The 18,092-nt window shown below is 31.4% G+C and overlaps 1 protein-coding gene across 6 annotated transcripts in view; it reads left to right on the top strand.

Annotated features, from left to right (window-relative positions):
- wge (BAH domain and coiled-coil containing protein winged eye) overlaps positions 1-18,092 on the top strand; it is a 339,615-nt gene that overhangs the window by 227,983 nt on the left and 93,540 nt on the right. For all 6 annotated transcript variants that reach the window (XM_076532773.1, XM_076532774.1, XM_076532771.1 and 3 more), the window contains 2 exons: positions 8,957-9,238; positions 14,096-14,461. In XM_076532773.1, coding sequence (XP_076388888.1) covers positions 8,957-9,238; positions 14,096-14,461 — 648 coding nt within the window. The remainder of the gene's footprint in view (positions 1-8,956; positions 9,239-14,095; positions 14,462-18,092) is intronic.

The raw sequence follows: 18,092 nt of genomic DNA, 5'->3' as shown, positions 1-18,092 counted from the left end.
AATGAGAGATGAAACGTAAAAAAACTTCTAAAATTATCCTTGAAAAGAAAGTAGAAATGTAAGTAAATACAGAATGAAACGTAAAATAACCTCAAAGGCTACTCTTGAAAAGAAAGTAGAAAAGTAAGTAAATAAGAGATAAAACGTAAAATAACCTCTAAAACCACTCTTGAAAATATAGTAAAAAATTAAATATAGAAGGGAACGTAAAATAACCTCTAAAATTATTCTTGAGAATAACCAAAAGTAAGTAAATAAGGAATGAAATATAAAATGACCTCTCAAATTAATCTTAAGAATAAACAAGAACAGTAAGTAGATAACAAATGAAACGTAAAATAACCTCTAAAGCCACTTTTGAAAATAAAAAAAAAAATAAATGAATAAGGAATTAAATGTAAAATAACCTCTAAAATTACTCTCGGAAATGAAATAGAAAAATCAGTAAATACAGGGCGAATAAAATAACCTTTAAAATCATTCTTGACAATAAAGTAGAAAAGTAAATAAGAAACGAAACGTAAAGTAAGCTCTAAAATTATTCTCTCCTGCTGTAGGTTAACCCCTTCACGACCTTGGCCACATATGTGAACAGTTTACGTCCTATATAAAGCTATATCTGTTTCAGAAACAGTTACAGAAATAAATGTGTGATCTTCCCTAAATTTGCTAACCAGGAAATAAAGATTAATTCCCATAAGGGAAGTAAAAGGCAAGCAAAGGGGAAGTAAAAGACAAGCAAAAGGGAAGTAAAAGTGTCTATAGGTACATGTCCTAAAAGACAGATCAAGTAACGACGCTACTTTTTTCTTACTCAAAGTAAATCGTAATTTTGCCAAAGTATTACAACTGTTAGGTAGTAAAATAATTGTTAGGTATAAAAATATATTTGCAACACTATTCCATGGTAAGGTGAAGTGGGGTAAGTTCGTAAACGGGGCAAGTGCGTAACAAGCTATTTTTATTACAATATGAGCGAAATTTCTCCATTTAGTATGTTTGTTTCCTTGTTTTATTTCACTATATCCCCTTTTATATTTCAGCTAAGAGTACTTGTTTGCAGTGTAGAGTAATTGCATGATGCAGTAAAAAGCATTTTATAGCAGATTTGTTAATAATTTTGCTCTTGACCCATTGCATATGAAATAAAGTTTCAAAGTATTTAACTTCAAGTTATGTTCTTACTCCATTTTCGAGGAAAGTGCAGAGTAGTTGACATTTTAAACAAATTCCTATCAAAATCAAAATGTACAAGGAAAATTAAGGTCCTAGTTAATATTAATTAAATAGTAGTAATTGTGCAAAGCGTTCGATATCGACAGCGTTAAGTATTTACATAGCGGACTGAAAATACTTACGTTTAAGTACCAACTTTACAAAAACTAGTCTGTACTTATCCCACTTCACCTTATGTGCTGATGTTTCCCAAAAAATAATATTGGGTTTTACATAAATAGTAAACCTTCACATTTTTCTATTTTTTAAAATTCTCAATTGTGAACTTTATTTTTTTATATTGCATTTGCTTTATTCAGCGGAAATAAATAAAATTAATTTTCTTTGTTATGACTGAAATTCGTCCCTGAGGAGGTTAATGTTTCGATAAAAGCAAACTGAAAGTAGAGAATCTAGGATTCGTCAGTCAATGCGTACCGTAAACTTAGCGTTAATGGACACGTCTATTCTACCTTTGATCGATACTTGACATATTGACCTATCACAGTCATACACAAACCAGAATTTGATTGTACACAGTCTGTTCAAGTTCCGATATGAGTTTTTCTTTTTTATTTACTTTTTGTCCGCGCTCTGTGTGGTGACGAATACAATATTTACAAAGGTAGATATGTTGGCGACGCTTGATAAAAACTTCAGTTACCTCTGCTGATCCTGTCGATAACTGCGTGAACAGTATAGACATGTACAGTCAAAAGCGAGATATGTATTCAAAAGCACGAAACATTTTATACATGAAAGGAAAGAATAGAATATTATATTTACTTTATTTTTAATACAAGTAAAATCATTCATTATGGAGTATCTTTCTTCAGAAAATTATAACTTTCAATTAAGAACTTTTGTTAAAATCTGATGACATTTCTTAACACTTGCCAAATCTTCCATTTGTGGATGGGGTTTAAATTTTTATACGAATCTATCATTTATGTTATTAATAATTTGTTTAACTCCTTGCATTATGATTTACTTATCAAGTGCGTCAGTCAGAACTGACTAAATACAGCTACAATATTAAAGTAGCCAAGGAATGTTAAAATGTTATGTCATTTTGGTATAATGCAATTATTAACTATCTAAATTACAATTGGACTTGAACTCCAAATTGAAGCGTGTTAAAAATTCGAGTAAAATTGATCACAGCTGACGTATGAGTGCTTCACGAGTCAGACTTGTCAAAATAGTGCAAGGAGTTAAGAATATTATCAAGTATTTGTTCACTTACTTAAACTAGAAACAGTATTATCTACTTGCAACAATGGATAATAAATTTAACGAAATTTAACAAAATTGACAAAATTTAAAATTGTAAAAATGTCTGGTAAAATTTGTTAAAAATAAATTTAATCAAATTTGCAATTGCTTCAGTGTGACAGTTAATGGTTTAAAATTAGGATATGTATTTTTCTGCAATTTATTAGGAAATATAAGCTGGAACAAAAAGACTAGTTTATTTATATTTTTTTAATACTGGTATGACATAAAATATTTGTCTATGATATACATAAAATTTATTGAGAACAGCCTGCGAACGCATCGTAATAGAGTGCTTCAAACAAAAAACATACTATGTTAGCATAATACAACATAGAAATTATATAAAACAAGCATGCGATAAAAATATAGGTCCGTTTTATTTTTCGATTTTCATCAGCTATAAAGCTTGTTAGTTTGTACGTACGCAACGAAATTTTTAGTAAAATATTTTGTAGAAAAATATTCATTTACAGTACAATGGGTCGTGGAAAAACTTTAACTTCAGAAGGGCGGGTGTGAATCTGTATAATAAATGGCAAAATAGGGAAGTAAGAAATTTTCCTTTCCTTGAAAAAAAAAAAACGGAGAAAATAGCATTTGTACTTGAATTTGAAAATAAAAAATTCCTAGATTTTCAAATCCACAGATTTTAGTAAATTAATAGAATAAAAAATAAGTAGATATAGAAATTTCTAAAAAATTTCCCGTAAACCTCTAGATTCAAAAATCTGCGGATTTCCTAAAATTCCTGTAACAAAACTCCCTAGACTACGAAATTTCACGATTTCCATATTTCTACATTCCAAAGTTCTCGAATCTAAAAATTTCTAGATGTAACATAAGATTCATATAACAAAAGATTTCGAGATAAAAAAATTACTAGATTCCGAAATCTCTAGAACCAAAAATTTGTAGACACCAAAGTTTTTAAGTGCAAAAAATCTCTAGATTCAAATGTCCAGAAACTAATAAATTCCTAGATTTAATAGCCATATATCATAGTCACTAGATAGGAATATGCGTAGAACAAAAATTCCTTAGATTCTCAAATGACCTGATCTGGTAAGTCACTAGTTCCCAAATTTTCCAGAACCACTAATTTGTAAATATTAAAGTCCCTAGAACTAGAAACAGTCTATAGACTCAGAACTCTTTAGATCTTGAAGCTCCTATATTTAGAGGTCTAAAAATCCATGAATCCCTAGATCCAACATGTACATATAAGAAAATTCCTAGGACCCAAAAACCCTAGATCCTCAAGTCCCTTGATCCCAGAAAATCACTGAACTCAAAAAATTCTAGAATTACTAGTTAAAATTCTAGATTAACTAGCGGAAGTACTCATGTCCTCAGACTCAAGAAAGTCCCTAGATTCAAAACCCATAGGTTTCAAATTTATAGATTTCGAAATTTTTATATACGGAAATTCCATATTTCGGAAATTACCGTGTCCTAACATTCTTAGACTGTTTTTAAAAACTTTCAAATCTTGAAAAACCCCTATGTTATAATTTGTTAGAAGCGCAGAGAAACTAGATTTGCCGTTGACTGTACCCGATATCTCGGAAGGCCCGCAGATAACGACACATCGCGTAATCCCATTAACGGAGGCCAAATATCGAGAAGTCGATTAAGTCGATCAGCTTCGGCCTCTATTCAGCTAATTACTAATTAGATTGGCGAGAATAGAATGCGAGTACGCGTCGAATTCCTGGTTACATACCTGGCCGAATGGTTTAGGCTCAAAGGGGGCCCGTCGTGGACATTTTTTCTCGTCTGTAGAGCCGTACCCCACGGCGTCGTTGGGCCTGGCCTTTCACGGGCCCCTACGCACCGGTACAATGGCGCAATTATGCAATTAAAACGAGTGAATGAGAGGGCCCGAGCTGCTGAAGGGGAGCAGAAACGCTTGACCAAATGCTGATTGTGAGATCTTTGGCTAGTTCTCGTTCGATAGAGAAGGACGAGGAAATTTCACGTGGAGGGGGCCACGAAACGCGAGGGTGGCGAGCTTCGTCTTTCTACTTTCCACCACTTCCTTCGCACGACCCTAACGACCTCATTGTCCGAAGTGTAATCCAAAACGCGGTTCGCGACGACCCTGTGTCTACACGTGCAGCAAAAAGAACCAACCGGAAAGAATACGTGCCAGGTTGAAGGTTCTAGCTTGACCCCTCGGCAAAACTTCTTCTTATTTACAGTGGGTGGCCGAATTATTAGACTCGAGAGATTTCTTTTCAGAAATACGCCACTGACGCGACTTTAATTAGTTTAACGATGTTATCGATACTTGATATACTATAGGAAAAACGGGTATGAGTATGAATGTATCTTAAGTGTTCTTTGGGGTCTCTGTTAGTGGAAAACCTTGACTTCGATTTAAGCACGTTATACCGTACTTGGTGGATTTTTACATGTTTAGTATTGTAAAAGGGCAGAGTGACGAAATATTAAATAATTATATTTTCTTGTATAATATAGTGTTCGACTTAGGGTGTTCAATTTCTACTTTGAACTACATGTATTATTGTTGAATTATAATACATTGTAACAAAATATTATATCGTGAAAATAATATATTGTAACATTGCAATAAAAATATCTGTTCCATTGCAAAAAGGGAATGTTATTCCCTAATACAACAAAATTTCGTTTTATATTTTCGACTTACTATTTTACGTGGAACCACCTGCTATCTAAATGTGCAATAACTGCAGAAATATAGCGGGCTCGTAAATTTAAGAGATCTATAAACTGATACGTGTTTTCGATTGATGATGCGCACAGGATTGTACGCAGATTGTAACTACAGCGTTACAAACTATAAAACGAAATGGACTATCAATCAGTTGTAGTTTAATTACTTCTGGGCGTGACTGTCAATTCTGTTTAATATTTGTAATAATTGAGAAGATTTTATTTTTCTTGCAAAATGATAGAAACATAAGCATTTTAGTGAACGAATTTCAAGCTTGAAAGATCAAAAGTATGAAAATTTGGATTTTTAGAATTTTGAAATATTTTGAATATTTAATTTTCAAACTTCGAATATTTGAAACTTAAAATGTAAATTTTTATCAAATTCCCATATTCTTAAATTTTCGAACAGTCGAATTTCAATATTTTCAAATCCGCAAATTCTATAATTTCTAAATCTCTCAGTGTTCATATTTTCAGATGTAAAAATTCCCAAATTTCGTAATTTCTAAATTTCCCAATATTCAAATTTTTATATCTCCAAATCTACTCATAAAAAACTGAATTTCTTTCCACGAATGACGTCACTTTACCTTTATTTATTTCGAGGTAACGTAGGCGTGCATAATTTCGTTCTGCTAATTTTTAAAGCGCTATAACCTTTTTTGATCCTTTGAGCGTGAAACGTATTTGAATTATGCAGATTATTTATTTTAACGGGAGGAAGTGAAGGATCATTGTATTTTGTACACTCTTTCATGTCTTTGTGAATAATTCGTTCCTGAACGCGAAACAAGCTTTTCAATTCTATTTTTACAATATGTTAATTAAGCAGCTTTGAGAGAAACGCAATTTTGAAAGTCACATATTTGATTCATTGAAGCTTGAATTTTCATTAATTTCTTGACGATTTGATTAAATGAATGCGATGGAATTAATTTATTTGGAATCAAAAGTCATTTTTGTTGCTCTTTGTCATTTACACAAAAACGAATTTCAAAAATAATTTTATTCACAATTTTTATTTTTATGTACTTACACACAGTAATATAAATATTATGTAGATTATGTACAAATGCACAATGTACATATATACATATTTTATTATATGTTTGTTATTAGTTACTTTAACAATAAATTTACCAGCATTATAATACACATTTGCTTTAAAATTAAGAAAGAAAATCTTATTATTGAACAATAAATAAATAAATGATAAAACAAATTAATCTATGTATTAATTCTATATTTCAATAAAAGTCAATATACATTTTAAGAAAACTAGCTAAAAAGATTTTGTAATTTAAAATAGGAACCTTATAAAACGATCATTTGACTGATTTGGTAGTTTTAGTGTTAATTACAAAATTTGTTAGTATTTATCTTAATTTATTATCTGACAGTAAATGAAATATAAGAAAAGGACCATGGATAAATGATTTTTTTATTAAAATTGAAATGTACATTAATACAGACATTTTTGTAAAAATAACATTTAATAATCGTCAAGTTTTCTCTTCTTTTTTTCACGCTGCGGATCGTTTGCAGAAAGAACAGGTGAGTTTAAGAATTAGGATTTTTCCTAATTACGATCTTTAGAATCTTTCTGCTACACTTGAAGAGCGTAAAATAATCAATAGTATAAAAATAATCTTTATAATATTTAAAGAAATACTTGTAACTGCGATGTTTCAAGGTCTCGACCAATAAGTTATTCGAATTAGCATTTTTAATAAAATAAACTGCACAATTGGTCATCTGGATACGCGGTCCCTGATGGGCTCATTTACTCCTAATAGTCTTTACTTGACAATTTACAAAATTTGTAAACATGCTTATCAAAATAGTTCACAAGGAAGCAATTTTGAAATTTTAGTGTTCGATCTGTCATTTACGAAATCAATGTTAAAGTGTATCAAGAAATAACCCAACCTAACAAGAAATAACAAAATGCACATGTGTGTACTAAAGATGGCGAACAACTTTTGAATCACTCGTGATTCGATCACGTTCGTTCCAAATTACGATGAATTTTCACAGCGATTCGTGATTTTACGTGATCGCTTCTGATTGATAGAGAGTATTCTTTTCACTTTTCACAAACTATATTCCTAGATTAAAAAAGTATTATATTATAACATGGTCTAGAAGCAACGTCAATAAAATTTTCTCATTAGAAGAAAGTAAAAGAAAACCTAAAAATAATAAATAAATAAGTTTAATTTTTAATTTTTTTAAATCTTGTTTCAAGAACGTACATAAAATTCTTCAACGAAGTATACGCAAAACTAACCTGCTTCTAGTTTTAAATTTTAGAAAACTTATTCCTTATTATGTTTTACAATAATTGTACAATACAAAATGTCATATGAATGTATTATGAATGTCATATGTATGCAAAAACTTAACACTTAATACGAGTAATAGTAAAAGTTAAATTAACATTCTTGAATTTTCACTAAAAGGGTTCAATGTTCATTAACGATCACGTGATTAAACTAAACCGCCATTTTCCGTATCACAGTCGCTAAGAAAGTTGAATCACGATGGTGATTTCGTAGTCACTCTGATAAATCACTGTTAGTGATTTTGTGATCACTGTGATAAATCACTGTTTGTGATTTTGTCATCACCGTGACAAATCACTGTTTGTAATTTTGTACGCCATCTCTAGTATTCTATAAGATGAGTCCTGATAGGTTGTAGAAACAAATGCACCTATGATTAATTAAATCAGAAACCACATTCCAAGATTGATAAATATTTTTGAAAGTAGACAATTAGTTGCATTAATCATTGTTTCAAGAAAAATAAAGAAAATAGACTTTTCTCAATTCGTAGAGGTTAACTTGTGACGCAATTTACATGTATATGTCGCAGGGAAGTAACAAAAATAGGGATTTGACAAAACCCTGAGGTATGTCATGGAATATATGATTCACGGAAGATGTTACAATAACACTCCTGTGGGATTTCCCTGAAGAAAGTAAGATTTGATCAAATCCCTTAACTGTTTTAGTAAAAAGATGAAATAATATTTTTTACGTATTAAAAGTATTTATTTAAACCATGCATTATTGCAAGATTAATATAATAGTCGTTGAAACACAAATTATTCGAAATTAATTAACAATAGAAATACTTAAGCTGATATTTCTGAAAATGAAAAGGATATTTTTAGTGAAATTTTGAATATTTTTCGTAAGTGTAATTAATAAATAATATTTATTCATTTTTATTAAAATAGTTGTTGACTTGTGACGACTGGAGTTACAAAGTTGTTATTTTAACATCTTGAATTGATCGTATACCTTAGGGATTTGATCAAATCCCAATTTTTATCATCTCCCTGTCACATATAGTATACACAGAGCTGTATGTAACACAGAGAGTATTCGCAGAATGCATTTCAAAAATCTACTACATTGCTGCACCATTCTATAAAAGTCATCCAAAATTGTTGCACGAATAAAATAGAAAAAGCATAGATTTCTATTGACATCCATATTATCCTTCGATCAAATAGAAAACAATTTTATTCTCTTTAAACAGAAATCGATTTCATTCGTTCCAAATAAAAATCAATTTTATTCGTTTTAAAAAGAAATTTATTTTATTCTCTTGAAATAGAAATTTGTAGAAAATATTGGATAGTCATGACGAAATGACAGGATGCTGTACATCGAGATAATAATTGGGTTCGTTTCAGCGTCAGCCATTGTGACTGGAAAAGAGGAACAGATCGATTAATCGTCGGATTCTGTAGTTTCAGAGAGCGTGTTCTCCGCTGCTGTCGGGGTTGGCGTGGGTGGTTACACCTGGGGTGCTCCCACACCACCCCCAGGATCACCCTATAGTCCTGTTCCGGTGACGCAGCTCGAGCTGTTGGCTAAGAATTTAGCCAATTTGGCTCCTCCTGGTCAACAGGCGCTCAGTCTTCAGGGTGTTGGCGTGAATGTTGGTAGTCTACATCACGCACAGCACACTCAACACACACAGCACACGCAACACACACTCAATTTGACCGGTCTTCATCATCTTCATCATGGTGAGTAATTCCGTCTTTTTCTTTAGTCTTATTTCGATTATAAAGAGATACGCAAATTTTTTAATGCAGAAGAGCACTGGTCAATGACTGTTGAGTAGGAATTTTATTAACCTTTTACACTTGAAAGGTGACTCACTCGTCATTCGATTTATTACAATTTGAAGTAGGTGCTTTTTAACCAAAGTAGTATTATATTATACATGTGATATGTGTATAAATACAGCAAAGCAGGCAGTAATAGTAATTAATGATAAAGAAATAACGCAAAAGTCTTCACAAAACTATTTTAAGCTTGCTACCAATTGTAAAAATACCTTCGAGTGCAAAAGGTTAATAATAACATTTCTGTTTAACTTAAACGTTTGACCTAATAAACAGATACGTAAATGTTCTACTGTTCAAAGGAGTCCTGTTATTAACAGTTGAGTAGAAATTTTATTAATGATAACATTTCTACTTAGTTTGTATGTTTGAACTAATAAACAGATACGTAAATGCTCTAGTGCTCAAAGGAGTTCCAGTAATTAACAATTGAATAGGGGCTTTATTAATAATAAAATATCTGTACACTTTGAAATTAGCAAAATACCTTTACATAGATACTATTCAGTGTGTATAGTCTCAATACTTGAGCCGTTCATTTTATAAGTAAGACAAGTCCATTTTTTCTAACCTACTATTTTCAAATTTTCAAACTTCCAAATTTAAAAATCTTTAAATTCTCAAACTTACAAATTTAAAAAGCTTCAAATTCTCAAAACTTACAAATTTAAAAACTGAAAAGTTTTTTAATATCAAAATTCTTAATTTCTTTAAATTCAGAATTACTAAATTTCGCTATTTCCGCAGCTCTATATTTCCAAATTTCCAATATCCTAGCTTCATACTTCTCTAAATTTACAAGCTTCAAAGTTTCCTAGTTTCAAAGTTTTCCAAACTCGGTAAGTCCAAAAGAATTCGCAAACTTATTTCAATTTGCGTCATCTACAACATGTAACAATTTTCGATGTGACGTAAATACTGTTCATCCACTACGAATAACAGTTTTCGATCTGACGCAAATATGTGTCATTCATAATAAGCGGTTAGACTTGCTATGAAAGTGAGTCACACGACGTGAAAGCGTTAAATGTCAATGTTATTGACATTGATATTGTCATTGACATTTATATGTATGAATAATAGGATGACTCAAAAAAATTGTTTTTTTTTTTTGTTCATTCACTTTCACTCTCTAAAAAGTAGTATGGCGTAAAAAAGTTCTGTCATGATTACGTATATGTTTCATATTCAAAAACATTTTAAAAATATTTTTTTAAGAAGTACTGTTGTTCAAACTAAATTTGCTTTTAAAATTTTATAAACCCACGGAGTTTGCATTAGTTAATATCGTCCATTTTGTGTATACTTGCCATGGCAATGTTTCACGGTATTCGCCATTTTGTGACACGAATGAAACTTTTATTTCTTTTAAAATAATTAAAAATGATTTAAAACGAAAGTGGCTATTTATTTTTACGAACTTCAAACAAATCCTAAAATAAGTCCTTTTAAAGTTTGAGCTAAAAAATTTTACGAGGTCGTTCGAAGTAATTCCCTATCGATTTTCTATTGATTTTGTATCATGTCGACTTTTAACTAAAAGTCCACATCGAAATACTTTCAGTGATTATAGTTACGATATTGTGTTACGATACAGTTGCGATAAAATTGCACAAAAATATTTAGTATGAAATTATACCAATGTCAATTAGCTGTTTTAACCATATTTACATACACCCTTGGACAAAAAGATAGCATATGTGTGCTATCTTTAATTTCTTGAAAACTACTTAGAATTTTTTAATGTAATACATACCATTCTAATTGTTACATGGCAGAGAGAAGGAACGTCTTAGTAAATATGGTTGACCTTGCTAGGTTTCTGAGCGAGCAGAAGAAATATACAAATAGTGCCGGCAAAATGATAGCACATTCACAGAATTTATACATATATTTTCATAAAAAAGAAAGTTACATTGCAATTAATACAAAGTTAATAATGATATGATAATAATAATAATCCGCCTTTATTTTCTATTACTTCGAGTACCCGCTTTGGTAAGGATATATACCAAATTATAAAATTGTATACAATATTCTTTTTTATTATTATTTTATTTATTATTTTTTTTTTTACAAGACATTACACCAGTATACATACTCTTTATTTATTTTTTCCTATTGACACTAAAATAAAAATATGTACAAGACTAAATGTTCCTTCAAAATTTTTAAAACGAATCAAGAATAAAGTACTATCTCTTTAATTTCGAACACAGATCACAAAGTCGACCAACTTTTCTTGTTGAACTTTATCGATCGCGTTTCCGTAACAAATCACCGAATGAAAGTTATGTATTCAACAAGTTAAAAAGACTTTAATCGTTATGCGATTGTTGGCTAATTGAATGTTTCCTCTTGAGTAGATTTACCCCGACAATCAACAACTGTTTGTATTTCGTATTAACTCTACATATATCATTTGTACAATCATCGTAATCTATCATAATAAATAAGTACAATTAATTTTAACTTTCGCAGGATTATCAGAAACATTTATCGACATGAAAGATCCTCGAGTAATATTTTATCCGATTTCGTTTTACACTTTTATTATATTATGTTCCTGAATTGCGTTATAATTATAGTTAATTAAACTCTTCAGTTACATTTGTTTTTAGTTGCATTAATATAATTGCTTCACGGTGATTGTGGCACAGATTTTATTAATTATTATGTAAAATTATTAATACTACTTTTACCAAGAGGTGTCAGAAAACACCTTCCAAAGTTTGGCTTAAAATTATTCTCTAAGTTGAATCTTTTCTTCACAATTAATTTTTTGACTTTTCAATAGTTGCTAAATTAATTCAGCGATGTCCTTTTCTTCCAGCTCATACTAGATCTAAAAATGTGCATATGGTATACTTATTTCTACCATGAGGTCTTTGGACACTTTAAGGATTTCATGACAGTGCCCAATTTTACTCCATTTTACATATAAATATCAACACCATTTTGCAGCATATCAATTATAATCAGTTAAGAGAATTCCGATTTCAGTTGTAACGGAAAATACAGGAGTAGCGGCATAACTTTGATATTCGCTAATTTCCCGGCATGTTGAATTTTAATAAACACCGTTTTATTTATACTTTGTAGATTGATGAATTAAGCTAGAATTTACAACCTGATTAAATAATTTCTAATAAAAACACATCAATGTATCAATAAATATATGTATTCCTCAAATTATCTATATTTAACTGATAATTTGCAATCCCAACAGTTTTGGCAATTATTTGCATTCAAACGATAAGGTGTCAAACGACCCCTTTTGGTGGAAATAGGAATACATGAAATGATGGTAGAAATAGTGATAATTTATTATAAATATGTCATTTCTCGTGGTAAAATAGAAATTTAATCTTATATTCAACGAAGAAAAATTTGCAATATTTTTGTTGCATCGCAATCGATGCCTTTGTAAAAATATTAAATTTTGACATATATGTCAAACGGTGATATATTAAATCTTACAACATTTTTTTTTATGTACATTTTACGGTAATTTGTTAATTTTATATACGCTTTCTTTTGGGGTCATTTACTTCGTTAACGTTAAAAAGGTTCGATAAAATAATAGAGAATTACATAGATTTTCAAACAAATATATCAATAAATTACTAAGCATTAAGACATGTTTGCAAAAACCAGATATTGGTCTTTTGTTTTTGTTATTACTTTCATCAGTAAAGTTTTATGGAGGATTTGTGCAGTGTCCTCAACCTGTCCGCCATTTTGAAAATAGAAGAGAGTAGTTTTTATGTAAAATTCAAAAAATCCCGGTAAGGAAATCGAGTATGCTTTATCGATTGGAGATATTTGCATTTAGATTGAAGTAATATGCGCCAGCTCGCTCAAAAATCGATTCAAAATTCAGTTTTTCATCATACTTCCACGATTATTTCAAAATATGTTAATGTTTAACTTCTTACGTTAACAAAAATTCTTCTAAATTATATTCTGAAAATTTGTATTACTGAAACAGTCGAATTCAGTATAATTAAATTTTTTAAATTTCTTCTGCTATTTTTAATGAGAAATTCAAATCGACGATAAAAAGAATTAATTTCCATTTGAAAAATTCGATTTACAGTTTCGAAATTATTTTTTCAAAATCGTTCCAAAATAAATTTACAATGAAAAGTGTCTGAAAGGAGAATTTTTTATTTTCTGTTGGTGAACTTGAATTTGCAGTGTAAATTGTCATATTCAGTTCTCATATTTAAATTTATTATGCAGCTGAACATTTTTTATATTGATATTATTTATAGCTTGGAGTTACACAATAACTTAGAGTCAATACGTAATTACAGAGGGTAGATTTTGAGAGAAATGAAAATAAATATTAATCATTTAACAATTACAAAATTATATATTACATGATGCAAAATTTTATAATTATATATATGTATATAATAACTTTTTTATAAAGTGTCTGAAATCATTTGCTAATACAAAGTTCTTTTTTATTTTTATCAGTAGAATATGTTAATAAATATTGACTGTAATAAATTGGGACACTCTACATGTATATTTACAATCAACCACTTTAGAAATATGTAATATAAATATATACATATGCATTAATTTATATATACATATACATACACATTATATGAACAATTTATATGAACAAGTAATATATCAAGATATGTATATATAATAAATTACACAAATATTTATAAAATACCTTGAATAAACAAGTTTGATTCACTAAATTTCACCGACGTGAATGAATTCTGTTAACAGGAGGACTTCATCAGAACACTTTCTCACCGCAACTGTCGCTAGTGACCGGAAACGCACCCACGTTGACGATCAACAGTTTCTCGTCTCCAAATTCAACTGGAAACGTGGTGCCAACGACAGGAGTACTTCTGCAGGAATATCAGTCACCGACAGGTTCGTCTACAGGATGTTCGGTCAGTGTGAACGGGACCTCGTGCCCGACGAGCTCCACCACGAGCACGATGGTGATGCAGGGTGGGCAAACTGGCAACCAGGTTGTCCAATCCAGTGGAAAGAAGCGAGAGGCCTTCCTGCCAACTCAAGGCCAGCCGGTGAAATTGGAGAACAAATCGAGTAGACAGCCCTGTGTTTGCAGAAACAGCAACGGTATGTACAGTCAACAGCAAATCTGCATTTCCTAGGGGAAATATTGGCGAACAAGGAGGAGAGTGGGTTGGGAGATAGGTTAAGATTTTGGGAATCTTGAAATTTGGAATTTAAGGACTTGGAGATTTTGGCTTAGGGGACGATTAGGCTTAGGAGGCAATTTGACTTTGGAGATTTAGGGATCTAGGAAGAGATCTCCAATTCGTTGATATTTAGGGATTTTTGGAAATGGAAAAAAATTGAGGGTGCGTTCAGAATTTCGGGACATAGGAATTTGAGGATCTATGTGTATAATAATCTAGAAATTTGGTAGTTTTGAAATTTGGGATGTTTAGAATTTAAGGACGTCCCAATTTGGGATTCTTGGAATTTGGGGATTTAACAGTTTTAAGTCTTAGCAATTTGGGGATTTAGGGACCTTGGAAAAGACCCCCAATTCGTTGATTTTTAGGGATTTCTGGAAATGGACAAAATTAAGGCTGGGTTCAGAATTTTGGGACATAAGGATTTGGGGATCTACGTATATGAAAATCTAGAAATTTGGGATGTTTGGAATTTAAGAACGTCTGAATTTGGGATTCATGGAATTTGGGGATCTAACAATTTTAAGACTTAAGAATTCTGGAATTTGGAGATCTAGGAAGAGGTTCCCAATTTGTCGATTTTTAGGGATTTCTAGAACTAGAAAAAATTAAGTGTGAGTTCTGAATTTTGAGACATAGAAATTTGGGGATCTACGTATATGGAAATCTAGAAATTTGGTGGTCTTGAGAATTTGAGTTGTGAGAATTTGAGGACATAAAAATTTGAAAACATAAGTATATGAAGAACTTATGATTTAGATACTTTCGAATTCAAGGATTTACGAATATGGGAATACATGAACTTTGTGGTCTAAGAATTTGAGAACATAAAAACTTGGTAGTGAAACTTGGGCATAAAAGAATTTGGAAATATAGGAATTTGAGGATGTGAAAGAATTTGGGAATGTCAGAACTTGGAAATACAAGCATTTCAGGAACTGGTAATTCGAGGCCTTTCAGACATCTATGAATATGGAAATCTAGATATTTTACCTTAAAGGGATTCGGGACATAACAGTTGATACTGTGGCGGATTGCCGCGCCGCCGAAAAATCTAGATGCACGCAAATATTCGCGACACGGTGCGAGCGAGAACATTCGCGACGAGGTGCGCGCGAAAACATTCGCGAGCAAGAACATTCACGAGCAAAAACAATCGCGAGCAAGAACATTCGCGAACAAGAACATTCGCGAAAACAAGTGACTATAAAAATCGGCCGACTCCCGCGTCAATCAGTCAGTTAATATACGAGGTGCGATTATTAAGTTCCGGGACTTGTCCCGTATATGCAGATAAGGTCACCTGTTTCAAATTTGGCTACTATCCCCTTCAAAGTAGTCTCCTTGTGCAGCTATGCACCGATTCCAGAGCCTCTGCCATTTTTGGAAAGCTTCCTAAAAGTCTTTTTGTTGAAGCGTGCCAAGCACCTGCTGCGATTCGCGTTGAATCTCGTCCACCGTGTCAAATCGGCGACCTTTGAGCTTTAATTTCATTTTGGAAACAAGAAGCAATAACAGGGTTCCAAATCTGGTGAATACGGAGGGTGAGGAAGGACGACCATTTTCCATGTTTCTTTCTTTTTTTTATGTCCTTTCCTTCCAATTTGGAGTCCATCGTGATTTCGCCAAGGAGAGCGTACGTATACTACCATGATCTTATATAACACAGGATTGAATGAAGATATCACTTCCAAACTTCGTGTCATATGTCTCAAAGATTTTTATTCTTATGTCTTGCGAACGCATGTCAATCGTGTGATCCAGTTGATCACAGCAGACACAATCCCGGAACTTAATGATCGCACCTCGTACAGACCGCACTCCGAAAACATCGAAACTCCGTCGCAACAACTCACGTCTGCAAACATTTGTACATATTATAGTTTATAGTTTTAGTCTATAAGGACAGTATAAGTATTTAGGTTAATAAATTAGTTTACGCAAATATCCTGTTTTTTATCCACGCAACCACTTCAATGCATTTAAGGATCTGGTGACGTAGGAAGTTACGGATATGGCAGTTTGCGAAACTAGAGGTTTAGAAATACAGGAATTTGGGGATTTAGAGGATTTGAGGCTTAGGAATTTGGAATATAGTCATTTGACGATTTTCAGATTTGAGCATCTATGGACAGGGGAATCTAGGGATTCGGTGTCCTAAAAATTTTGAAACATGCAATTTGTGGATTCATGGATTTGACACACTAGGAATTTGCGAAGATATCAGTTTGTGGATTTAGAGATATCGGAACAGCGGAATTCAGTGACATTGCAATTTGTGGATCTAGGAATTTGAATAGGAATTTGGAGGTCTAGAAATTTGATGATCTAGGCGTTTGATATTGTAGGGTTTTGGTGATCTAGGATTTTAGGATATAGGGATTTGATGATTTAGGGATTTCGAACATAGAAATTTGTCAAACTTAGGGATTTAAGATTGTGGAAATTTGTGGATTTCTTGAATTTTTTCGAGTAAACACATATGTAAACCCAGGGATTTAAGGACATAGAAATTTGGAATTTGACGACTTAAAAATTTGATAATTAATGGTTTTAGGGGATGAAAAAATTTGCATATTTGAATATAAATATTGAAATCTACGAACATGGAGATTTCAGGATTTGGGACATTTAAGTAATTGAAAATACTGAATTTTACAAATTTGTAGATATAGAAGTTATGTATTTATAAGTTTGAAGATTTGGAAACTTAGGTATTTGATGCTTTACGATTTTTATGATTTAGAAATTTGTGAATTTCAGATGTTTGAAAATGTATAAAATTGAAAATTTGGAAACTTGAAATTTTTGAACTTTAGAAAATTTACGAATTTTCAAATTCAAAAACTTCAACATTTAATAGTTTAAAAATATTAAAATTGTCACGTTCACAAATATGTCATGCAGAAGAAATCTAAGTATCAGATGTACTTTGACTGCGCACCTTATTAGACAACTTTAATCATTAATTTTTCAAAAAGCAGTGATCTGAACTAAAATTGAAAACAGAGCTTTTGATTCTAAATTTAACCATATCATTCTGTGGAATATTAATTAAGAGTTAACGATAAACCTTTCACATTTATATTTGCCCATCTGAAAGCGTACATACAGGGCGTTCCAGGAATTAACGATCAAATGTTGTTAGTACATTCTATACGTTCAGATAACAAACGATACATAAACATAGCTCTTTTATAGGAGTATTAAAAAGTTATGGCAATAATACGAAATGAAGGGAACAATAGCAAACGCGGTTATTGCGATATGATACAGAAACAGATCAGCAAAATTCACAATTACTCTGTTTATGTCAGAAGCAATTATTCAATCTCTAAATGTAAATCATTGTTGGCAATACAAGATTGACATCGATGGAAAATAGCATTTTTAACTTTCCGAATTCGTAAATAATTACGGGATTTCGATATGAAGTCTACGGACTTGCTAATGGGGTGCATGTCAACCTCAGATAATAAACACAGCTCATATAAACAGAGTAAACGTAAATATTGCTGATTTGTTTCTGTATCGAATTAACCACGAGT

This window comes from Megachile rotundata, chromosome 6, assembly GCF_050947335.1.
Source record: "Megachile rotundata isolate GNS110a chromosome 6, iyMegRotu1, whole genome shotgun sequence".
Taxonomy (NCBI): domain Eukaryota; kingdom Metazoa; phylum Arthropoda; class Insecta; order Hymenoptera; family Megachilidae; genus Megachile; species Megachile rotundata.
This window is presented reverse-complemented; position numbering and strand designations above follow the sequence as displayed.